Below are 27,181 nucleotides of genomic sequence, written 5' to 3'. Positions count from 1 at the left end.
GTTAAAATATACAAAACAGTAATTTTGCCTGTAGGATTATATGGGTGTGAAACTTGGTCCCTTACATTGAAAGAGGAACATAAATTGAGAGTATTTGAAAACAAGATCCTTAGGAAAATATTTGGACCTAAAAGGGATGAGGAGGCAGGTGAGTGGAGAAGGTTGCATAATTTAGAACTACATAATTTGTATTCATGACCAGATATTATTAGAATAATTAAATCAAGAATGTGGCATGAATGGGAGAAGAAAGAGGTGTTTACAGGATTCTTGTTGGGAAACCTGATGGTAAGAGACCTGTAGGAAGGCCAAGAGGAAGATGGAGGGACAACGTTGAGATAGACCTAAAGGAAATCGGTAGGGATGGGAAAGTGTATATAAATCTTGCTCAAGATAAGGACAGATGGAAGGCCTATGTTGCTGCAGCCATGAACCTTTGGGTTTAAGAAGGCTAGAGAGTTAGTTAGTTTTCCACACATATATTCATAAATCCTGTCTGGATGCTGAGGTAAATTTGCAGGGAGACTTCAGGAGTGGGTGGATGAATCAAGGGTCGGAGGTTACCCACTCGTTAAAACCAGTATACGCCACTGGTCATCAGCCCCCCCCCCCCCCTGGCATCATCGTTAGGTAAAATTATTGTATAATTTGTTTGTAGTGACAAATGAAAATGTAAACAGCGGATATTTTGTGGTCATAACTTGATGAAAGGACAAATTCACAGAACGAAGATCAGCTATCACATTCCTTCATCTTGTTTATGAACTGAAGTCTTAGTAGTAGGAAGTACAGGGTGTCTACAAATGATCGATAGCAGTTTCATGATGTTACTGTACATGTATTATTGAACGTATCACGAAGTAACTTTGCAGTTTTGTAGAGAAACTCAACAAGTTTTGTGACACATTACAAGTCATGGGAGTTTTCTGTTCGCCGTGGTGCCATTGAGCATATTTGTGACTTTCCGGAACTCAATGCTTTTTGTGCAATCTCAAAATTTAGTTTACAGTCCCTTCTTCTTCAGTGAACAACCTTTACGTATCTTGACATGTTAGAAAATTTGCTCATGTCACAGTTGTAGACAGGCAGAGAACTTTATCCACCAGTTGGATGTTGCTCTGCCCCAGTTGTATTACGATGTTCACAAAATCTTAACCACCAGAGTATCAAACCGATGAGTCAGTCATTGTGGAAATGATGATCAACAACTTCTGTCATTGCCTCACGGTTACTTTATTGTGTGTGGGGTTATGTGAAGGATCTAGTGTTTGTGCCTCCATTACAGAGTGATCTAGCAATGCTTCATCACGTTTGGGAAGAACTTGATTATTTTATGTCTGCAGAATCACGAAGAGGGGGCATATCGAACACTTGTAATGTGTCACAAAACTAGGGTTACCAGACGTCCAGTTTATTTCGGACATGTCCTACATTTTAGCCTTATGTCCGGCGTCTGGGAGGAATTTGAAAAATATTATAAATGTCCAACATTTTGAGCATCACATAATATTAATTAGGAAAATATATAACAGAAGAAAATCATGCAAGTTACAAGTCTATGGACTGCGCTTCCAAACTCAAAAGTGAAATTTATTTTGATTCAGTCATTGCCTAAAAGGAAAAAAGTTTGTCCTGCTATTAAACAAATGGGAAAATGGAAGCAATTAATGAACAACATTTTGGGACCACTTTCTGATAACGTCACTGTTCAATGCCTGAGCAGAATTTCTTGCCTTAGGGTTTATACTGACGGAATAAGGTGTTGTCCATTCTTATTCAATATAATTTGATTGTAATGGAGGGGTATAGAGAACAAAGTTATTCAGGGTGTCTGCCAGTCAAAGTCATGGAAGTCAAGTAAAAGTAAAGAAATCAACAAGAAGTCAATAAAAAGGCAATAAATTATTCTTGTGGTCAAGAATATTTGCTATCATAATGACTGATTGGTTGATTTAGTTTATTTTACTTCACTTTGGCTAATCGCGAAGATGAGGATGAATGGTGGTAAGGTAAGATGGATCAAGGGACAGTCGCAAACATATAGGGACAACCAAAACAAGCCCCACATAAGATTACACAGGCTGTGAGTCCAGATGCCAAAGCCTCACTTGTCTGCCAAAAACAGTTCAGGATGCATTAATACGAGAAAGCAGATGTAATTATCTTCTTAAATTCAGCTTCAGTTTTTATCTTAACTGGCCCTTTGGTACGGGTTTTCATTAAATAAATATTTATTTTCTTAATTACTAATTTCCAATTTTATCTAAGTAGGGGTCGAATAAATAAACATTAAGAAAAACTTAAAAAGATCTAGAAAAGTCCAGAATTCTGGATGTGTTATTTTGGTAAACACCCTGTTATTGAACTAAAAACTATCCAAGATGAAACTTCTGGAAACATTTTAAATTACGGTAATTGCTGAATATTTGTTTGCCATTACAGGTCATAACACAACAGACTCGCAAGAGAAATTATTTTTTTCATAAAGTCTGTAAAATGTTTGATACTGGTCCCTATAATTTCAAAGAGTTTGACTCTCCTCTAACATAAATATATGTAGTTTGACTAAACCTGAATTTTTGAGAAAAATTGTCTCCTGAGCGTACCACCACTTAAATCATGTAGTAAGAGGTGCATTGATTAGTATAATTGCAAGTTTTGAAATTTTGCATTTAAAAATTCATTAAGAATTCATTTTTTAAAAAACTGAAAAATGTCATTTTTCAACTACTTTCTAATGTGTTCTGTAGAAATATGTATTATTTATTGAGAATGTTTTGTGTTGTACATTTTGGGACAGCATGTCCTACATTTCCCTTACAGCGATCTGGTAACCCTACACACAACTTGTTGAGTTTCTTTGCAAAACTGTAAAGATACTTCACAATATGTTCAATAGTACACATATAGCAACACCGTGAAACTGCTTCAATCATTTGTAGACACCCTGAATTTAGTAGGTTGTATAGTTTAAAAAGTTCTTGCATAGCAGGGGCGTAGCCAGGCTGAGGTCCCCCTTGACATTAGGTAAAATATTTTGTATAATTTGTTTGCAGTGAAGAGTGAAAATGTAGACAGCAGAGATTATTTTGCTCACAGCTTGGTGAAGGATAAATTCACAGAACATAAACTACTTCATCTTGTTTATGAGCTGAAGTCGAAGTAGCAGCAAGTATTTAGAAGATTCTCTAGACTATAGAATGACCATTCACAGAGGAGCTTCTTTATCCGTACCTTTGCTGGCCCTGTTGCGGTCTCCCGTTTAGACAGAATGGACTTGGTTTACAGAGCCACCCCCCCACCTCCCACCTGGAGATCAATTCTAGCTACGGGCCTGAGCAGACACCATGGGTTCAATTTCTTACTCCTACCTCATTTCTGTTCAGTCACTTCCCATAAAGTTGCGCGTCTAAGTTACTGAAAAAAGGAATGATTTAGAGTTACCGTTACATTGTTTTCAGCCGACCTCCGTGACGGAGTCATTAGCACAGTGCGCTATGATTGCAGGGGTCCCTGGTTTGTATCCCGGCCTAGGTGTTGTCTCCCCCTTCAACAATTTCATCAAATTTACTCATCCTCATTGTCGCGATTAGCTAAAAGTGGCAGAAAAGGGACATAAAATAACCTAATTCAATAAACTTTGTTTCCAAAAGTAAAGCGTAACAGTTACAGTTAGGTGCAGTGAAGTTTTCTGTGCACCTCTCCCTTTTTTCTGCAAGCAAAATATTCGGGGCCTTTAGTGAAAAAAAAATTATCGAGAACACTATAATGTGTACAAGTGGTGATGATACCATTCTACCTTGCCTTCCCATTAATTATTTATCTGTGATGGATAACCGGAAGAGAAAAATTGGAAAGATTTTCTTTTGCTGAACAGAATTCTTTCATGTGGTCAAATTTTTAGTACATCATCTTTTTAATTTTTTGATTTTTGATATTTGGATAGTTGTATTTTTTGATCACGGTGATTTTTTTCATGTTCAAGTACATGAAAAATGAATAATGTGCACCTGAAAAAAAAAATTCCCCTCCTGCAGGAAATGTTGAAGTTCAAGGTCATACCACCCCCATTTTTCATGAAAATAAATATGGTTAAGTTTGGAGTGCTGTATCTGTAGAAAGCAACATTATTCCAAACTTTTGTTTTTCGATACTGCTAATATAAGACTGTTTATAGATATTAAGTGTTTTGATGGGTCATTGTTGCTTTCCATTGTTATGCGGCAATAAAGTGTGTCCAAAATGCAGTTTTTACCTGTTTTCTGCCCTTTTCATCTTCGTAAAGCAACAGTACAACAAAGATTTGTTTACTGGGCATGAAAGCTCACCATTAGAAGACTGACATAGTACAGGGTGAGCATAAAGTCTTTCCCCGATTACAAACTATGCTAGATACAGATATGCGGTTTGTTGGAAATGGTAGCTAAACTCATAATGTTTTATCAGTATGCTTCAGTGCATTTTGACATGTGCTCCTTTTGTTGCCCTTAGAACGTCTAGGCGATACTCAATTTCTCTCCATGTCTTTGCCAACATCTCTTCCGTCACAGTCTCTATAGCATCCTGTATTCGTGTCTGAAGAGTTTACATATCAGGAACTGGTGAACTAAACACTGTGTGCTTAACGTAAGCCCATAAAAAAAAAGTCAAGAGGGGTTATGTCCGGCGAACTGGTGGCCATGATATGGGAATCAAAATAAGAATCAGAAAAAACAAAGAAATGGAAAAAAACTTGATGTATTGCACTACTTATTGCCATAGGTTTCACTTGCCTATCTACCGTGGAAGTTGAGATATAATTATTCATAATCAGGGAAAGACTTTACGCTCACCCTGTACATTACTTGGATATTGATGCTACTAGCAGATATAACCTGTGAAATACTAAAAAATTGCAAAATCCACAAGTTTAAAAATAGGCTTCTCTAAAAATAAAAAGCATCACATCAGAAATAATCTAAATGCCGAATCACAAGAAACTGGATATCCAGTAGAAATGCCCTAGTTGTCACTGGAGTGGCTACCTGACTGGTTTTGATGACTAGACCATGTTCTATTTGCAACTGGCTTTCTCTGCTAGATTCCGTGGAACAGCCAATCAGAGCGAAATTCAGGGAATAGTTTTTTGTGGGGAGTTTCTGAGTGGTGGTTGTTTATGTTCACTGCTCCACGAGAGAAAAAGAATAGAGATCGTGTTCATTAATATTTAGGAATTTATCCACAGCGATGAGATTTATACATGACAAATGTGATTAGCCAATAATCGAACTCCTCATTATTACCAGTGTATTAAATGTTTGACATATTTAGTTGAACAAAATATTTTTTTTGAATAAATCCTTAGAATCTCATGTATGAAGAATATACATACCAGAGTTCATTGAAAATCTTGTTGAGTACACCTGGATTACCATATTTTCTTTCAAGCCAATTTCTAACACACACTTTTCATTCTTTAAATTTCTAACAGCAGTAGTAGCGTAACTATTCTCCTACAACATTCTTCAAAATGCTCGTACATCTTGTTAGCTTGTCAGCTCTGTGCAATGCTTTGTGGGAACAAAAGTGTACCAACAAGTATCGTGCAAGGCAAAAACTAGCATATGAGTCAGTACCACACAACTAGCATATGTCCAACTGGAAAATCCAGCAGGAAATCTAGCCTCGTGTGATTCATGCATAAATTTTGTTTAATTCGAACATGAGTTAACTCTACTTTATGTAGAAATGTTTGATGGATGTCGTAGTGGTAACATAGTCACCTTGTAATAGAGGTATCCTGGGTTTGATACCCAGTAGAGGCACAAGTGGTTCGGACTCCAATTTAATCTGCAAGTCTCATCACGATTAGCCTTCCTGTGCATAAAGGGGACTTAAAATTGAACTGTATATCTATTTTAACGTAATTCATATAAGAATATGTCAAAGATTCTATATTTTTTGTACATGAAAGGAATATTATTCTCCATAAAAGCGGCTCAGGAGTAAAACTTGATAATCAACAAAAGTGTGATACCAAGAAAATGGCAGGTGAAAGTTTGTCCATTGCATTGTGCTTATGGGTTACCCAGATGATGGTTTCTTCCAAGTCCTTTGTCATATTCATGTTGTTCTCGTCATTAATTAAGGTGGAAATGGTTTGCAGTTTTTTTATTTTGCCGGTAGTGATTTTATACTGGGTGCCCCATTTATTTATTTCCAGACGTTCTTCGATGAAGAATGAAGAATCTCATACCAGATGACAAACCTGAAAACAACAGCGATGAAAATAAGAATACAAGAAAAATCTATCACCAGCCATATCCAGAATCACCAATATTACCTTTCACTACCCAGAAAGTAGAAAACGAAATAAGCAGCATGAAGAGGAAGAAGTCCCCGGGACCAGACGGAATTCCTGTGGAAATAATACAAGAAATCACCCCAGTACTTACGCCTTACATTACTCAACAATTTAATGAGTGCCTTATTCAGAAGATATTCCCAGAAACCTGGAAGGAAGCAAACTTAATAATCATCAAGAAACATCCAAATAAAGATGAAACCAGGGTCAATTCATACAGACCAATATGTCTTCTCAACATTTTGGGAAAACTCTTCGAGAAACTTGTGGTGGCCCAGCCTTTTTCAAACACTTAAAAACATGAACTGCCCAGGTACACTCTTCCTACTTCTGAAAAGTTAGCATCAAATATCCGGATCTACAAATGAGTAAGATTACGTCAAAAGGTTGACCTCAGGGTTCCATTCTGGGACCAGAGCTTTGGAATACTAACTTGGAGCCTGCGCTTATGAAACTACAAGATCATCCAGACATAGAACAGATCATAGCTTATGCGGATGACATTATCATGCTCACTTCCAGTAACTCAAGAAGGGAAATCGAAGATAAAGCATCTACTGCAATCAATATGCTATCCGATTGGTGTGATCATGCTAAACTCAAAATAGCTTCCGAAAAGACTCATTATATTATCCTTAAGGGGAAGTTACAAAGAAACCCTCAAATCAAACTCAGAGGAAGAAACTTAAAAAGAGTAAGAGAAGCTAAATACCTTGGTATTATTCTTCAAGAGAAGATGTTTTTTAACAGACACATAGCCCGGGCAACAACCCAGGCCAAAACAACTATAAACAGTCTAGCCACATTGAGTTCTGCAAACTACAACCTTCCACTATCACACATAAAAACATATCTCATTACCATATATAATGCTATTATTTCCTATGGCTCACCCCTGTGGGCTATGGAAACCAGTAAACAATACATTAAAAACAGATTGAGATCTTCACAACGCAAAGTGATTCTTCGCCTTACGGGTGCATTCAGAACAACCTCAACCCTGGCTCTTCTCATGATAGTGGGCCTACAGCCTATTGAAATTGTCATTGAAACTAGAGCATCAAAATATTACTTTAGAAATGGACAAGAGGACGAAATCTATAAACTAATTGGAATACGCCCTGCCACGGTACCAGAAATTTACCACCACTTGTTTAGCATCTGGCAACAGGAATGGACACAAGCTACACAAGGAAGGAGACTTCACAGCTTCCTTCCAAACATAAAAGAACGACTTTCGATGGACCATTTCCATTCCATGAGAGGTCTCATACATTTCCTAATGGGACACTGTCGCTATGGTCAACACCTAAATAAGCACAACCTAAGACAGACTGATATGATAAATGCCTGAAATGTACAACTGAGACGGACACACTGGAACATAAAGCCTTCTTTTGCCACACATCGAACAAACAAATCAAAGATTTAAGACTAAAGCTACCAAACTTCAACACGTAGCAGTTAATAAGAAATCCCGAGCACTTTACGTTACTAAACGACTTAACAAACCTGGTGTCGAAAGAGGAACATTCCCTCTTCAAATCCAGCATCACTCACCTCCCCATTCAACCCCTACCTCCGGAATGTAATATACCCCCCAGAAGATCACAAAGAATCCACCTTCGACAAACTCAACAACAGGACATCCCTCCTTCGGACTAAGATCACCAAGAGGATAATGAAGCAGAACCTCCCACAGGAACATCAAGAAGGACACACTAATACACAAGACAGTGATACGCCAAAACGAAAAAAAAGGTTACGCCTCCCCGGAGGAAGGTAAAGGATAACACTGCAAGGATTCGACCCAGGAACCAACCGAATTTAACCCAGATTTTTCTTTTTTGTTTCTTTCTTAAACTGTAATCTTACACCCCCTTCTTTATTCTCGTTACTAAACACTCTGCAAACTTCTCTCACTGATTCTTGACAATTCTCCATATTTCCACTACCGAACGTACTAATGTACCCGATACTTCCCAGGAAATCTCCCTACTTCTTTCCTTCCTGATGATGTCCCGGGTACCAACCGTCGTACCGATGTTCATCCCAGTTCGACGAACTCTTGCTGGTCTCCCGCAAGTCTCCTTGCATCAAGCACCACTCGCTCTTTCATATCCCTTCCTAGTATTAATACTTACATCTCAAAGCCAAAAATATTCTCACTATCTCAAACATAACATACTAGAACATAGACCCTGCTTAACATTCATAGAATCGTGTTAATGTCTATTCCTCATCTCATCCATCAACACTAATGCACACGACACACAATAAAACTTCTCCTAAGAAAACATTACCCACCCAATTACACACTTATGTAATTTCGTATCTGTGATCATAAATAATATTAATGTTAAACACTAACACTTATTTACTTCCTACTATTTCTAACCTTTATCTTAATCTTCTTACCTTGTAGAATGATGTAAAACCAACTTTGTTCAGGAAAACCGAACAAATTTGGTTCTTCACACTGCAGCATTCTTGCCAATGTCACAGTGAATTATTGTAATAAAAAACGGTAAATAAAGGATGAATCAAAGAAAAGCAGGGGAATCCATAGAAAATTTGTGGAACTGATGCCCTGGGTTAATTTTCAGGTACCAGGGTATAAGCGCATACCTCCGAAAGTAGTTTGACTACTTTTATCCGTATACATAAAATAATAATCGTTCTATGTAACCATATCTTGTATACTGTTTAGGAAAATAAAATTATTTGTTTCCAAAGTATTACCCAGATGATGCCGAGTTTCTGACCATGGCTACTGAAGAAACTTCATTCACTATTGTACAGCAACTACATCTAACATGAACTCTATTTTGAATGCTGTGGGGGTTGTCAAGTTTTACTTCTGAGCTGCAAATACTAAAAATATAATTAGTGTGCATTATCACCATCATTGCCATTGTTCTAAAGACATTTTAAAATATCATACAAAAATTTCTCACATATTAAATTTATATTTTGAGGCCCTTCACCATTCGAACGTTAACAGATTACTCCAGATGTGCTTGGAATTCTTTGAATTGTGGTGTGCAAAAGCCATCAAAAAGCAATTCTCAAAGTGTGCTCCATGGAGCCCTGAGGCTCTGCAAGAACTCTGGGGTGCTTTCCATGAAAAATCAAACTTTCATATTTAGCCAACATATTCACAAGAATGAACGAATTCAAGCTAGGTCTGCAAAGCTTGCTACTGTTTTCATGGCATGACAAAATTCATGATCTAAACAGAAAGGCGCACTTCTGGGTTGAATGTTTTCGAAAGCATGAGCTCGATAGTTTCCCAGCAGTCAATGACTTTCTGGAAGAGCTCAAAGGAAGCATCGAGAGAATCTCATCAGATTTTTTAAGAATTAATTTTGCACCTGCAAGAAATAAGTAATGCACTCTTGAAGCACTCCCCAAATGCAATGCACGAGAACATAAAAAAATATTCATGGGTAATAGATCCGTTTGCAGTTAAAGACAAGCCTCACAGCCTAACTGCATGTTAATATGAAAATCTTATTGATTTGACACCTCACTTCTGAAAATACCATGTTTGATAAACTATTGTTCGGTGAATATTGGTGCACTGATATAAGACTCTAACTCTCCTTCATAGAGCGGGATTTAAAAGAATTTTGTAAGAAACAAGCACACTCATCAAAATGAGATCAGTAATTAAAACACTTTTTTCTTATCTAATACCCAAATCTTCATTGGCTGTAAAAATATAATTTTGCTCCGACAGGCACAGAAAAAATGTTGGGGCTCTGCAGCCTTGTCTTTGGGTGAAAAGGGCTCACGGTTTGAAAAGTTTGAGAACCACTGAACTAAACTGACAATAAAATTATAGTTTATTATTATTATTCAATATAATATCAACAGCCTGACCCACACATAAACATGTCTGGCAATGCCCATGATTTCAGTTTGTATCTTGGGCACATAATTTTCAAACTTCTGTTTATTGTAGTAAGAATAAAGCAGAACAAAAACAAATTTTGTGTAATTTATCAAAACCTCTGTATTACTAGCCTTTGCAGTTTCAGACATCAAAAACAACAAATGGTTGTTAATTGGGAATATGAATAAAAGAAATATTTTAAAACCTTTCAAATTCCCTAAAGATAAGTTTAGTTTACAAACCACTTTATGAATATACCTAAAATAAATTTACACTGTACAGAAAACATACTAAAGGCCACATCAAAAAGAAACACAATTTATTTCAATCTGAGCAGTAACTTACATTGACAATATTATAAACATATTGACTTTTCCCATATATACATATACATACAAACACACTCACATTGTAAACAAGGAGTTTCCTGCATGTGGCAAGAAGTCAAGAAACCTGTCTGCAATAGCCTCTGACACTGATCTTGTACAAAATTATATTTGTAAACTTATAACAAATTAGATACATGACATAAGAGTACAGAAATATGTGTCATAAATATTTATTACTGTTGCATATATAACTTCATAATATTATCCGTTATGAGTTTATTTCTATTATCTTTTTTAAAATTCATTATACACTAAAAATATTTAACTCATTGATTCCTGACAAACTACATATTTTTTCTTAAGTCATTCAAAGCTGCTCAAGAACTTGAACAACTGCAAAGAATACTATAGGAAAAACATTTACTTAAAGTAATACAAAACATAATACTGTCTACTGTTTTTATTGAACATAATTTTCTAATTTCTATTATGCATTTCATTCATGTTCTTTCTTGGTTAATAAAAATAACATGTATATAAAATTCAACAACTATCGTCGCACATGGTCATTTTAAAATCATATTACATTACAGTTTGTCATAATTGTCATGTGTTTTCAAGGAAGTCATTTTTACATAAAAAACACACTCGTCTGCTAAAAATAGTCTTTTACTAATTTTGAAGTATTTCATACAGTATCTTGCTTATAGTATGGTTTCGTGTTCTGTGATTTTACAAGCTATTCTGGTTAATATTTGTACATTAGTTAAACAAACACAAATTTTCTGTTGAAAACAAGAATTTGCATGTTGATTCATATATGATACATTTGATTAAGGATTTATATGGCATATAAAATTATTGTTTATCTATTATGCTTTTGGAAGGTACTAAAAATGTTCAGTAAATACATTACCACATAACAAAGATGTACAATACTTCAACACTATGAATATGTATATGTATGTATGTATATACGTGTATTTGTGTTTGTGTGTGTTTGTGAAGAGTTCACATAATTAAAAGTCAAGTATTTCACTAACAGAAATGTGGGAATTAATTTGATACTTACATGATACACAGCATGACCTTATTTGTTTTGTATTAGGCTTCTACATTATGAACTGTAATATCAACTACCACTAACTTTAATTTACTGTTCAATTCTGAAGAATGTTCCACTTGCATTTTCAATTATTTCCTGATAAGCACAGATATAATACTGGTAATTACTTACATCTAATTTCATTGTGTGTACTAACAGAGTAAATCTAAATGCTAGTGAAAAATTAGGCATCAAAATACTACATTTTATAATTTCTTATAATACTAAAATTTTTGTAAGCTAAGAATGCAGGTAATACTAATTTTGGAAACCTCACACAGTATTCATTTTATGACCCCCCATTTTAAATGTTTCACAAGTTTTTATTTTTTCATAAAGATTTTGTGTTTAAGAAAACATGAAATTTTAATGTAACAATTTCCTCAGTGGGCAATATGAACTCTTTCATTCAATTTATTTCATAGATTATCATTGACCCCTGATTGAAGTTACACAGAAACCTATAGAAAAGCACTTATACAAGAATCACTAAATTGCATACCTAACAACTGTAATTCACGAATGAACAGGAAAACATAATTATATATTTTTCAACTACAAAGCAAGGAAGGTCAAACCTAACTGTCTATCCTGATTACAAAGTACAACAGAAGATATACAATTTACTTTGGGAGGGAGAAGAAATTATAGTGCCCAACTTAACAGAACTAATCAACAAAATAAAGAAAACAACAAAAAATCTCATCAGCAATATCTAGTGATGAATGGTAGGTTTATAGTCCTAAAGAGCAAAATATGGTGAAAAATACTTTCAAGCATATTACTTACTATAGCTCAGTGGTATAGCTCTATGGTATTCACGACAGCTATTCTTTTAAAGTAAGAATTTTGAAAAAAATATATAAATACAAAAATTTACACGGAGATGGTAGTATACTGTTACTCTAACATATTCATAAACATGCACACACAAGTACACACACACGCGTAAAAGAAAAGGCAATACATTATTCATGAATACTAAGTAACATTATTCACTCTAAATATTGAAACATTGATTTCATAAATGTAACTAAACAAAAATGAAAACTTTCAGAAACAAAACATAATAAAAATCAACTAATAAAGAAAAATATAACAACTGGATAACCATTTTGGACATGCACACATAATAAAGAATATAGAACTAGAAAAAGGAGTAGCTGTCTCCTGTGCTATGAAAACAACATACAGAGGTTGATTGATCATGACTACAGATAGAGTTGACAAAATCAGCATTACAGTCAGACAAAAAGTGTAACAGCTACACAGACAGGTTTCATATTTTGTCACACACACACATTCATTCAACAGACAAGAAGAAAGAAGGAACATCAAACAATTATTAATTCAAGTAACAAAACAAGAATTTCAACACAGAGACATTTGTGTTATTTCTAAATTTAACTTTTTAATCATTTCTAAGAATATTGTAAGGCACAAAGATTTACAGAATTTGCCTTAGAAAATAATGACTTCAGCTATACATATCACAAACACTCTGTTGTTTAATCTCGAGAATGGCTTCTTCTTTGTTTGCTTTTCTTTTTTGTTGAGCTTTTATCTTTGGAAATTCTTTTTGTTTCATCTATCTTAGTGGTTTCTTTCAAATTAGTTTTAAAATCTTCATGATATTTCCTGCTGGTATAATATTCTCGTCTATATTTGTCATCCTTTCTATATCTTTCCACTTCTCTCTCATCTTTTTCCTTGTACTTTTCCTTAATCTTGTGTTTGTTCTGTTTTTCATCTGTTGTCTTCTTTTCATGATCCTTATTCCTCTTGTCAGTTTTCTTATTAAGTTCCAACTTTGTTTCACCACCTTGAATTACTTTCTTTGCTTTTTCATCATTTTTGACTTGAGAAACATCTGTCTCTTTAACTTCCATATTTCCACTGGTTACTTTATTAATGTCTTCCAGAAGTTTTAAGTTAAATTCAACACTAATAGGTAAAGGAGTTTTAGTAACACTTATTGCAACTTTCATTTTCTCCTCTTCTCTCATGATTTCTTCAATAGCCAAAATTTTTCGTTCTTGCTTCTTCCTCTTCTTTATTTCTTTCTTTTCATCATCTTCACTTTCTTTACTTGGAGCAGCATCTGGTATTATTTTATTCACCTTTGCACTTACTTTGCCTGGTCCTCCTTGTTTTGCCATCGAGAATGACAAAAGGCGTTTCTTGGCCTGCAATTTGCCTAAAAGGGTAGTTTTGGGCTGTGCAACTGCTGTATCAGGCTCAGGAGTAAGTTCTACTGTTGATTCCAGCATAGTGTTTTCTTCAATTTCTTCATTTTTGTTGGTGTCTTCTTTGCTATGTATTACATCACCAGGCTGAACTTCAACATTCATGCTTCCAATTGAAATATCTGCAGTAGTTTCAGGAGCACCATCTTGGACAGTTGGTTGCTGATCGCCAAAACATGTACCTTCAACTTGGTCGGTAGTTACTGGTGAAATAAGCTGACTCTCTTGAGCAGACTGTACATTTGGTGGACTGGCCAGCGAATTTGCAAATGCTGGACCAGAATGAGAATTTGTGGAATTTGAAGGAACAGCATTATCTGTTTGAGAAATATTCTGAACAGGCCTATAAAAATCTGGCATTGATAATGGAGGTTGAGGTGGAGGATATGATGCTTGAGATGGAGACAGAAAGAATTCTGGCTGTCCTTGGGCTGGAGAAACACCAGGAACTTTCTGCGTAGCACTAACAGTTGGAGGAGGAGGAAACATATGAGGTGAAAAAGTTTGATCTGCTGGTGGCTGGCATGGAAAAGAAGGTGGATAAGGTTGAAAATTTGGAATTGGTGGAGGTGGCCTGCACATAAAATTAGGAGGTAGTCTTGGAGGAGGTGCATTGCTAAAATTCACTGGGGGTGGGAAAGCATTAAAATTTGGTGGTGGTTTTGAAAAATCAATGTTACCCACAAATGCAGGAATAGGACTGAAACAAGATGGTGGTGGCACAGCAAAGGATGGAGGTGCTGGAGGTGGAGGGATAGGTGGCACAGGTTGACTGTTTTTTGGTGGAGGGAATTCGTTGGAATTGGCTGTTAATTCCATAGGCAATGATCTATTAGGTGTAATACTATGGAATTCCAGTCTATTAAAACTAGATTCAACTGCATGTCCTGAATCTTCATCTAATTTTCCACATGCGTCTTGTGCAGAGCTGGCCATTGTCAACAACAGAGTTTTATTTTCTCTACATTCCAAATCATCAAAAAACTGGCCATGCTTTTCTTTCAGATTATCTTCTATGTTTCTAGATGCATCTTCCATGAAATCTGTATTCTCTTGGAATGATATTGATTCTTCTTCTTGAGAACATGAAAGTTTCTTACTAAAAGGTAACTCACGAATGTTCACTTGGTTCTCACTACGATCGTCAGGTACATCATTTTCTTCTGAATCACTATAGTCACATGTAAAATCAATCTCTTCACAACCACTTCTAGAAATCACTTCAGGTGGGTCTCTATACACTTCACGGATGGAATGACGAGAATTCCAATCCCTGTGAGCAAATGTGTTTTTTATCTTATGCTCATCAACACTTCTGCCTTTTTCTTGAGTCACATTTGAACAGTGTATCACTGAAGGACTGGAAGATTTCTGACCCACTCTTAAGTCCTCATCATATACACCTTCACAATTTTCTTCATTAAAACTGAACTTAAATATAGTATTTTTACCTTCCCTTAAGTCCACATCATGAGCTGCACTATTTCCTATGTTCAAACTCGAGTTTTGTATCATTGAAGAACTACTGTGATTAGAAGGGTCACTGGCATATAAATTTTCTTCAGCTTCAGGGGATAGAATAGACCTCTGATTACTGTGCTCATGTCCACCGGCAGTATATGGTCTCTTTTCACTACTACGATGATCTACATCTCGTTTCCATGGAAAATGTTCATAAAATTTTTCAGTGCGTTCAAAATGATCTAGATTTTCATTTGAACTTCGACAATGACTAGTTTCACTAACAAGATTCTTTCTGTCTTCAGAAGGTATAGGAAAATTTGGTCGTTTACTGACATGTTGCATTAGGCTTGAATGAGAACTGGTTGGTAAAGGTGAACGAAAATTATGAGAAGTATTGTTATTTTGAGCAAACTGAACAGCACCATGGGCATGCAAAAATGAATTGCTCTTAGAATTAGAATCTTGAGAGTGTGCATTAGAATTATGCTGCATAGGATTACTATTAGAAACATGTGAATTGCTCAAGCTAAAAGATGCATGTCTAGGTACTGACTGCAAAGACCTTCGTTGCCCATGACTTAAATTCATTGACAAATTTTCACGAGAACGTGGTTGAATGTGAAGATGCTGACTTTCATCAGACATTTTTTCTGACAAATCATGAGCTGAGTTTTCTCTTGAATATTTACGAAAATTTCTGGTGGATTTTTCATCATGTAATGGGCTTCCATCACGTGAGGAATCATGATGAGTACTTTCATATTGCTGTCCAGAGTATGATGTAAGTCGATCAGACCATGAACTTCTATTATTTCTTGGAGAATGCTGAGGAACTTCTGAATAGTTGAATGTAGCTTGTGAGGATTTTTGATCAAAATGAAAATGATCATTACCTTTTTTACGGGAACTTGTATCAGCCCTTGAAATTCTTTGTGCAGAATAGGGCCACATATTACTTTTAATGACACTGTCATGTAGAGGTGCATGTTGATTTTTCAAAGCTTCATTATCTGAATAAAGGAGAGCAGGATTTTTTGATTGCTCTTGGTTAGAATGAAAAGGTTCTCGATCAAGTTGACTATCCCTATAATTATGCTTAGAGCTTTTATGTCCTACATTATGCAAAAATTTATTTGATGGGTGTGATGACATTAACTGCATTGGGTTTCTTCTGTCTGAACTACCCTGATATTCAACAGAAGTGTCTCCAATGAGTGGTGGAGGCTTCATATTACCTTTCACATGAGGCTGGATAGTTTTTGAAATATTCATCTTTCCTGGAGAAAAGAGTGATTGGCAACTTCTTCTAAGTACTTGTTTGGATAACAACAAATTATGCAATTACTGTAAAGAAAGAGAAAATTAAATTAAATTTTATATTATGAAGAGAAAATTCTTATCACTAGAATAATTTCACTTTATAACTTAAATTTAATAATAGTAATAATAATTATTTATAACTTTTTGAAAACTAATCACAGTCGTTAGCCACAAAATGCTTCTAAATCATGCACATAATATTAAAATGCTAATCATTCACGGAGAATTAATTTCTACGCACAAAATATTTCAGATTTTAAGTTGTTTTTCTTCTGTCACCAGAAACAGATATGTCACCTGATGTTATTGGAAATCTAACTGCAAATTCCTGAATACAGTTATAGTATTTTTCTTTTGAAAATTATAATGAATAAAGAAATGGTGAAAACTAAAATAAAAAAAATGTTGAAGAAATAACTCAACATAATGCAGCATGTTGCCAATGTTACCTTGAAGTGAACTTATGTTTTTGCATCAGATGTTTCATTCAGGAATCCTATTTAAAATGTTCAAATTGGGTTTCATGATTTGATATGATTTTGATAATTTTATTGACATTTTATTGACTTCTTGACAAAGGGTCTACTTTCATCATATGGCTTGGAATTACTACCACTATTGATAACAGTGATCCAATAACACTGTTGTAAAACCAACCATTAATGCATTTCTTTGAAAGGTTAGCTTTTAAGCTGATATTTTAATATAAGTTCAAATTTTGTTTTATTCTGTTTGATAAATTGTGTTCCTCTAAATACTTCAATTTAAAAGAGAACATGGAAACAGGCTGCTGAAGGTGTAAGCAAAACAAATAATAGAATTCTAAGCAATGTAAAGCAAAAAGTGTTTTTAAATATTTTCAATCCTCTATCTCTAAACATCTGTACAGAAACACACACTTAAGAATAGCAGTGTATTCAAGTAACTCATACTGCAAACAGTATAAAAAAATTTCACTGGCACAGTTTTTTGTGTTACAGATAACCATAAAAAACATAAATTGTTATATTTATTATGTTCACCATGTACATCACAAGTCTTATTATATTTTATGCATTATAATAATCCTTTGCGCAACAGCTCTAAAGGGCCTTGGCTTACCTACCGACTGCCAGTCTCCCTCCCACGCTTTTCAAAAAAAAAAAAAAAAAAAAAATCTGATGTGCAAACAATTCTAAGATAGAATTTTGATATTTGTCACACAGCCTGATTTTTTGCAATAAAAAAGTAAAAAAGTAAAGTGCTCCCCTGTGCTTTGCACCATGCCATAAAGTAGGGGTTGTGGAGTTAGGGCCCACACTTTCTTGATCACGGCTGAAGGTGGGGGTGATGTGATCAGCACTACGCCCCTGGCCACCTTTACCCCCAAGAGTTTCGTCAAGGTACTCACTTTATATGATGCTGGGTGGGTGTCGAAGCCACTTGAACAGGTGGAAAAAAATCCTGGTTCTCCAACTCTGGAGATCAAACCTGGTTCTCTCCCAAGGTAGTCAGATGCCCTAACGACTGAGCTACTGAGGATTTTTGCAATAGGTACAATTATTTTCATAAAATTTATCAGTAATTTCACAATGATCTAGATTTTCATTTGAACTTCGGCTGTTATATGCAATAAAATTCCAATGGAAGAGGGGGTGGGGGACAAGATGGTTGATAAATAAACTAATAAATAACAACCCATGGCGCAACAGCCCTTGAGGGCCAGGGCCTACATACCAACTGCCTCACTCCCACATGTCACAGCAGAGGTGGGCGATCATCCAACCAGTTACAGGGTGATGTGTGGTCAGCATGACGAACCTCCAGTCATTGATGTAGGTTTTCCACGACCAGGTTATGCTACTCATTCCTAGCTCTCCAATTTCCTCATGATGGTGGGTGCCCACCGGTCCCATACACTGGCCAAAATCTCAGGAGAAAAGAAAGTTGCTACGCTTCCCCCTAGGAGACTCGTGTACCAGCATGCATTGTGTAGCCTGAGCTGGAAACCTTAAGACCACATGGCCACGGTGAGATAATCATCTACACTTGTATATCCTGTCAATTCCATGGCTGATTGCACTGTGATTGAAACATATAAATCTTGCTGCTGAAAATTCCAACATTCAAGACCTGGTGTGGGCATGAATGTTTCTGTGTGCCACTTCACAAATTTCATTACAATTACAATCCTCATAACTGGGATTACCAAAAGTATCAAGAATGAGGTGCAAAATAAATATACAAATACATAAATACTTGTGTATTGTTGAGTGTTTTGTTTTCAATAACAGGGTGGCTACAGACAAGCAGAAATGAAATTCCCTGACTTTTCCAGGTTTTCCAGGACAAAATCTAAATATTTCCCTGACAATTATAAACTAAATTCATGTTTTTGCAAATAGAAATAAGAATGTCATACAGATTCAGGTATATTAAGTACCTATATTAGCTTCCATGAAATTGACTTCATTTCTCTATGATTTGCATTCAAACTGCAAAATAGTGAATTTGGAAAATTATTACTATTCACAAACTAGAGACGAATTATGGGATTTTTTCATATGCAGCCTTTCAATAAAATATTTGACTATTTTTAAAGTTATGACTAAATGAGATTAGAGTGAAGTGATTGATGCAAAAATAAATTTTGTAATTTTCAATCTCTCTAGCCTTTCTCGTTATTATATGTTGATATTTCCATTGAGGTTTGGAACACACTGCTTGCAAGAACCATGAGTGCAGACTCAATTTTCAATGCACGAACCTCCTTCTCTTTTCTATGTAAAGCAAACAACTTAACCCTTGCACACAAGTGAAACAATTGAATCATACAAAACAAAGTGTCACATTTCCTTACATTATCAATGGGATGTCTCCTTTAGTACGAACATTCACAGTATATCCAAGTGAAATACCGTGAAACTGCCATTATTACTGGTGAAAAGGGTATATATGTATTAAAAATTAAATGCAAGCAATTTATGAAAGGGGAATCTACTGCATTGTAAAGGTGCCTGATTTTGCTAATCAAACATTAAAACAGGAACACGATGTTGATAACAGCTTCCAAATTTTATGTACTAGGGGGTTCCAGGAAAAAGTTCCAATGGCACCTGTACATGGCACTAGTGGTCGGAACGCAACATGCATATGCAGGCAGGAAGAAGTGTCATCTGGCTATAATCTGATGCATTTACAATGCAGCCATTTTAGGACAGTTCTAGGTTAACACATTGGGGTCTCACAATGGGCATAGCCCGCAGTTAGGGTGACCAGACGTACTCTTTTATCCGGACATGTCCTCCTTTTTAGGTGTCTGTCCGGCGTCCGGGCAGATTTTTTATAAAATCGCTAAATGTCCTCCTTTTTCGTAAGGATTGATTGATCCATTGAGTTGGTGTTTTAAGTCCACTGATGAACAGTAAGGCTAATTGGGACTGGACCTACAGTTTAAAGTGAGATCCGAACCATTATGCGTCTCCTCCAGGTATCGAACCCACGACCCCTTTATTACAATGAAACGACACTACCACTGCCTCATCGGAGAGGCCCCGTTTTTGGGAAAAGTGCAGCATCAACTATAGCGAATGTGCTGCACAGGGAATGTATCAATGCTAACGATCATAATTTGCTATTTTACATGGAGCGCATGATCACTTTTTCTGAACGTGTCATCAGTATTATATTTCTAACTTGTTGCTTCTCCTTCTGAGGGAGCCCCAGATTGTCTGCGGGAACGCATTCGTACAGTCTCTGCACTTCTGTTTCGAGTCATACATATGCAATACAGAAATGCATAGTGAGAATTTTGATTGTTGAGTAATATTTACTTTTACGAGAGTATAAATTCAACAATGAAAGCATGAAAATATTAACGTTTTAACGATGGAAGAATCAAATATGAGGCAGTGTGTAAAATAGGCGAAAGCAGGATTTTGTTTCGGAGGGGGCTGCAATTGCTTTCTGGTGGGACGGAACAGGATATAATATAAAATATATATCATAATTGCAGTTTTTAACTTTTGTTTTAAAAGTTGTGCAAGTGCAAAATTTGTAATCGGGGCTCATTTTCAAAGGTGTTTGCATTTACGTCTTTGATTCTTCACAAGTCCATTGCTGCTTTTATTTGAAAACTTTGATCTTCTCAATATTTGTGGAGGGGCTGCAGCCACATCAGCCCCCTTCCCATCTGTGTCAGTGGCTGTCACATTTCCCTGTTGATGAAAGAGTGCCAGAAATGTTCGCATCATTAAAATGTTTCTTGTTCAAACCTAAACTACATAAAATTTTAATTCAGTTTCTTTCGGAAATAGGTTAAGCGAAACTTACTTGTTTCATTTGCATTCACATATGGGGATATTCATTCAAAAATACAAGAATTTGAAAAGGAACAAAAAGATGAATTTGTTAAAGAGGTAGAACAATATATGTTGCTTGTGAGTCATGTATTGAATACAAAGTTTTGATGAATTTGAATGTTTTAAGTGAAAGAATATAACAAATCGGAAATACAGTGATGTTAAAAAATGCATGAAATATCTATGGTTTAAATTAAAGGAATTTATATTGATGATGTTAAAGTTTTTACTAATTTTGCATCGTAAAGCAGGTTTTTGGTGGTAATACTGAATTAGAAAATGCAAATGAGAAATAGACTAAATATTTCAATTCAAGTAAGTCTGTCGAATGTCATTCAGAACTACTCAAAATATAGCAAAATATTTATTTAAATATTTATTTTCTGTGCCGCGACAACTTAATACAAATGTTGAGAGAATTTTCTCACAAATATCAACAAATTGTTGGAGAACGTCAGATCATCTGTAAGCAAATGCGGTACGAGAAACTTACTTACCTGAGGGGGTTCAAAAGCCCATACTTTGTTTTTATCACTAAAATTCAAGAAACCGTCACTGCTTGTTTTGTTGTTTATATAAATACAGATGCCAGCGGAGTGGTTAACACATCACACTACGTGCATCCATTCCTCAATTTCATCATATCATCACTCATCTCCATCTTCGCAAATTAGCCAAAAGTGGCACAAAATGAAGAAAATCAAACAAAATCAATCAACATAAGTACAGTTATTTCATAATTGTAATAATTACAAAAATTAACATCATAAATGAGAAAAATAACCACTTGTTGTATGATTGTCACACACACATTTTATACACTGAACCTCACAAAAACAATATTATTTATCCATCAAAGTTTTTTTTTTGTGTGTTTATGTAGTTGCTGTTAATTACCAACGTTACCAACGATTTGTACACTGCCATTATCAATGGCACGAATAACATGCATCCAAAAAAAGGTGGGGTTGCCTGATAGCCCAACGAAGTGAATTTTCCCTTTACGTTGCATTTTATGTCTTTATGAACAAATGTAATACCAAAATATTTGAACTCTCTAGGGAACAATGTAATTTATTTTCAATTTTTTTTTCTAAAAATATTCAGTTGAAAAATGTAAGAAGTAGACAGCCCCCCCCCCCCCCCCCCTTGGATAAGCTAAGGTTAAGGGTAGGTGTCCTCTTTTTTTGGGCTTTGTCCTCCTTTTTAGCCATGCTCTGTCCTCTTTTTTTAATGTATGTGTCTGGTCACCCTACCCGCAGTGCACTTAAAGTCAATGTGGACGAACGACAGGCGTAGCCCGTCCTGTGGTATGCAATCGCTTTGTCGATTGAACAACAGGCTATGTTCATACTTTGTCTCATGTGCGTGTTCATTCAAGCCCCTCTGTTGAAATTCCAACTGCTAGGTGACTTATGTGCTATTTTTATCTCGCACCTGCGACTGTTTGTTGTCGGGTTGATGTAAGTTGCATTGTTTAGAATGGCGTGGTTAGATCCAGACTGCATAGCGGAAATTCTGCATGAGGATTCCACCTCAGAGTTTGAAGTTAGCGACGATTTTGATGATGCAGATGAATTTGAAGATTTGGAACGTGGGTTATATTCGTAATAATTAATTGTTGATAATATAAACAGTGTTGCAAACTCTAGTATTTTATGAATGAAGTGAGAAGAGGTAATTTTTTGGGGTCTATTCATCTCGCCTCTTGCTTGATTCTCCTACATGTACTGATGTATTTTTATTTTTTCCATTTATTATTTTGTATAGTGTATGTCAAATGAAAATTTATTTTATTTATTTAGTTTATTTGTTTAATTTTTACAGATGACGCAGAACCAACTGGTACATCGTCTGGTCCTGTCCTGCAGCCACTTTTTCATACAAAAGCTAATTACCTGTAATTTGTAATTATTTTTGTAATTATTTTTTGTTATGTGCACATATGAAGTATTCTTATGCAAGATTCAAAAGATGTATTGATAGTTTATGTAGTTAATTATTGAAATTTCCAGATTACGAACTTAAAATATCTCTATATTAACAAATGTTACAATGTTGTACTTTTTTTCACAAAACATTGCTGAAAAAAATATTCAAAAATGTCTGAAAATGAAAAGAAAATTTAACAAATTTTTGTTCATTGAAAAGAGGAAGTTTTGTAGATTTAAGAAATGTGTGGTAAATAAAAACAAATTAAAAATATACAACCAAAAACCGCAGACCAGAGGTAAAAATGCTGTATTATGAGGCCAGACCCGAATGTGTTAAAGGTTGCAGCTCTCATACAGTCTTCCATTGACTGCGAGGTATGTGTGGTAATTCGATTTTTTGGACAATCAGAATCAGGCATAGAGCCACCAGCAATCATGTGAGGTGTACAGACCAGACATCATGAGCGATAGTATGATCAGACGATGAAGGCCAATCCAATGTGCACGACCCCATACAGCTAAGTACATACAGGCTCTTTTACATCATTTCAAGTGAGAGATCTTGGACCACAGCCCTGGCCTCTCATATACCCACTTTAATCATCGGCTGGACCTTTCTCTCAACAGCTGAAAACAACTTCTCTTTCTATTGAAAAAATCTCCCAACATATGCTTCCAATTTCGGTGATACTCTGCAAGGCTTTTCTAGAAGGATACACGAAGATGTAGATTGTAAAAAATCAATTTGGGGTTCTAGTTTGAAGTACAAAAAATAGTAAAGCAGTATTAATGGGATGTGAAAAGCAGCTTTAAATTGGGCATTTGAAGAGTTTTAAAATTTTATACCGTTTAGGTTCAATATTGTGGATCTTACTGTCATGAATTTATATAGATAATTCCAAGCGTTTGCACAATATTTTCAACAGAAATTACCATAATTTTATGACAAAAAATACAAGTATTTAGTTCCCACAGCTTCTGAAAGTTCGGGGATTTTCCGCTTGTAGCGCTGCTGTCATTTTTCAACAAGCAACCCTCCTCATGCGGTTCTCACGTCTGTGGGATGTGCCTGCGCAGCGGGGGGAGGTTTCACCCACCAGTTTGTAAGCTTATCTTTTTTTGCCATCTGGGTTTGTGTTGTTCAGGCAGAGACATTTATGAAATCAGGGAACTGCATTACTTCAGTGGCTCCTTTCAAAAAACAAGACGGACAGTTTTCGAAGTCGAAACAGTGAATCGTCAGAATTATCAGTCACACAAATTACACCAGTTTATGAGTCTGATCCGAAGGAAGAAGGCAAGTTACATCGTTCAATTATTCTGTGATTAAAACTCTTCGCTTTTGTTTCTATATATTTACTTTAAGCACAATAATGGGAATAAATATACGCAGTAATCGAATTGAATAAAATGTAGAAAAGAAGGGAGAGATATTCCTATTTTGACATTTTAATTTTTTTACTTCATATAGTTATAAATACTTAGAAAGTTCAGAACTCATAGAATCTTTTCAGGCAGGAAGGTTTCAAACATTCGTACCGATTTATATTAATTTATTGAAACTCAAATTAAATAATAAAATATTCTTTTACTTGTATAAAACATTCTATTTTTAGTTCGAAGACAATCAACGCGTGCGTGCGTGCGTGTGCGGGTATGCCCACACATTCTCGATCTCAGACATTTTGGAGGTGATGTGTTCAGCACCACCCTCTGGCTATCTTTGCCCCCCAACACCAGGGAACATTTCATTTGGGGCTGGGTGAGCCCCTGAGCCATTTCATGTTTTTGTTTTTTTAGCCTTAAACAGGTCTCTACATTGCTTACTTTAGTATAAATACACAAGAATTTCCGCCTTCCCAAAAATATGTAAATGGTGTAGTCTTGTAGTGTACAATTCATAGTGTATAACCAGGCCTGTAACCAGGAATTCTTTGTAGGGGGAGCGAAGTCGATCCTAGAGGGGGCAAATTTTTAATATATTGTGTCGCATTGGCAGATATGGCAGGGTACACAGAGGCACTTGCCCCCTCCCCCAAAAGAGATAAGTAACAGAAACTGCAACAAACAAAAAAAAAACTTCGAGCAAAATCAAATAGCAATATTTCGATAATGACCTTTCCAGATTGCCAAAGAATATAACGTTTAACATAAATAGGCTAATAGGGATTGTACCGACTTGATATTTACAGGTCGATAATGTTAATAGATGATTAATATGTACCAACAGCTTTGAGCCTCTATGCAGAACTGATTAAGGGAGTCCTTTATAATCGTGCTTCATAATGATTCCCTCTTAGTTTCCAGTATGCACGATTTTTATGCACAAAGGAATCTAACGAGAATCCAACAACACCATTGTGTTGTGTTATGCAAGAAAAATCGAATTAATTAAATAATAATGGTTACATATTATCTACACTATGATGACTTGTGTAAAAATTTGTAATACGTTTTTCTTACTTGATAAAACATTAAAACATGGGTCCCTTAGTCCCCCACAGACTCTATTTCTTTCAAAGGGGAGACTCTTGCATCACTACAGACAATGTTTGCCTACTGGTTATGTTAACCATTTTGCAAAATATTGCGTGAAATATTATAGTTGAAATATATGTTTTGACACCTGACAAACAAATAGGAATCCCTTGATTGATCAATGACTCCTTGGATTACAGTGTCATCATTAATATTTCATATTAAGTTCATAGAAAGAAATTGTTTTAATAGGGTGCAGATAATTTTACGGGATGCCATGGCATTCTCTTTAACATTTTTTTTTTCATATAGATTGTTCGGCTCCCAGGACTGATTCCCGCCGCCCCATAGCTATGGCTCTGAATTGTACTATAAGAATAGCAGAGATTGCGAGCGAAGCAAGCAAGAAAATTTTACGAAATGTATTTTTATTTGTATAAAATTTGAAATTGAGGGGGGGCAATTGCTCTCTATGCCCCTTGCAAGTACAATTGGCCGTCTGGAAGAAAAATGCAAGGAACACATAAAAAACTAATTCCATCATGAGTACCCAATTGTCCTGCTATTCTTAGATTCTCCTAGTCTTGTTTTTTTTTTAGTTTAATGTTTCCTTCCCCTAGAATGGACTTCTGTCCAAGGTCGGTGGGGGGGTGAGCAATGCCCCCTGTGGTTGCGGCACTGTTTATGAGTATCTCTTCATCAATTTCACGTCATCACTCATTGTTACGATATGCTAGAAGTGGCAGAAAAGCAACGCTAAGTAACAAAAAACAAATATCCACTCCCTCTTTCTGCCACATGAATCACTATTACGAAAAGGTAGATTGGGGCAACAAAAAATTAAGCAGTTTCAAGTTCATAGCAACACATCCAAGAAAAACATCCAAAGGCATTAGGTACCATTAATACAAAGACTACTCAAAATGTCACAACTGTTCTAAAAAAAAAAAAGTAAAGTGCTCCCCTGTGATTAGAACCATGCCATGAAGGCGTATAGGGGGTATGGGGGTAACGCCCCACACTTTCTTGATCCGGTCGTGAGTGGGGGTGATGTGATCAGCATCGCACTCCTGACTGCCTTTACCCCCAGGGTTTCCCCCAGGTACCCAAGTTATTCGACGCTGGGTGGGCGCCGGGGCCGCTTCCAACGTTAGAAAAGTTTAGCATAGTAGTCAGACGCATTACCACAACTGTTCTAGATACTGAAAATTGTAAAATCATTTCCAAGTCTGAATCCATACACCCTAATATTTGTTATGTTCCTAGAATAACACATGATATAATATTCCAGGTAGGAATGTGTTCTGTATTTTTCACAGGAAGGAAAGCAGGCTCTCGGGGGGGGGGGGGGGGGGTTAGTTTCCCATCCCTCTAGCTATGGGCCTGTGTATAACATTCTCAGTTTTGTGTCCTGGTGGTCTGCTATCTAGGGACCTCCCCTTTTTGTTGCCCAAATTTTTACTCCTGTACTACTATTAAATGTCATTGCTTTACGGGTACTTCCTTATCGCCCTTCCCTAGAAATGTTCTATATACCACACTGTTACGTGTGTCCATCCATTCTGGACACTTATCGATATCTCAAACTACTGGAATGTTAGATACAAAAATACGAATAATCGTGAACTGATTCACAAAGTGGGTATCGTTTTGAACGAGGATAGTTGGGACCAATGTTTTGGGAGGGGGGCATAATCGAACTTGGGACTTAAGTTGGAGGGGGA

At 35.9% G+C, this 27,181-nt stretch overlaps 1 protein-coding gene across 1 annotated transcript in view; it reads right to left on the bottom strand.

Annotated features, from left to right (window-relative positions):
- Window positions 1-10,543: 10,543 nt before the first annotated feature.
- LOC145984155 (uncharacterized) overlaps window positions 10,544-27,181 on the bottom strand; it is a 61,455-nt gene continuing 44,817 nt past the window's right edge. The window contains exon 3 of the mRNA XM_083117634.1: window positions 10,544-16,729. Coding sequence (XP_082973760.1) covers window positions 13,184-16,657 — 3,474 coding nt within the window. The 5' untranslated portion in view covers window positions 16,658-16,729 and the 3' untranslated portion in view covers window positions 10,544-13,183. The remainder of the gene's footprint in view (window positions 16,730-27,181) is intronic.

The sequence above is a fragment of the Lepisma saccharinum genome, chromosome 2, assembly GCF_977018435.1.
Source record: "Lepisma saccharinum chromosome 2, izLepSacc3.1, whole genome shotgun sequence".
NCBI classification, from domain to species: Eukaryota; Metazoa; Arthropoda; class Insecta; order Zygentoma; family Lepismatidae; genus Lepisma; species Lepisma saccharinum.
The sequence above is the reverse complement of the archived record's forward strand: the minus strand, read 5'-3'. Positions and strand labels throughout refer to the sequence as shown.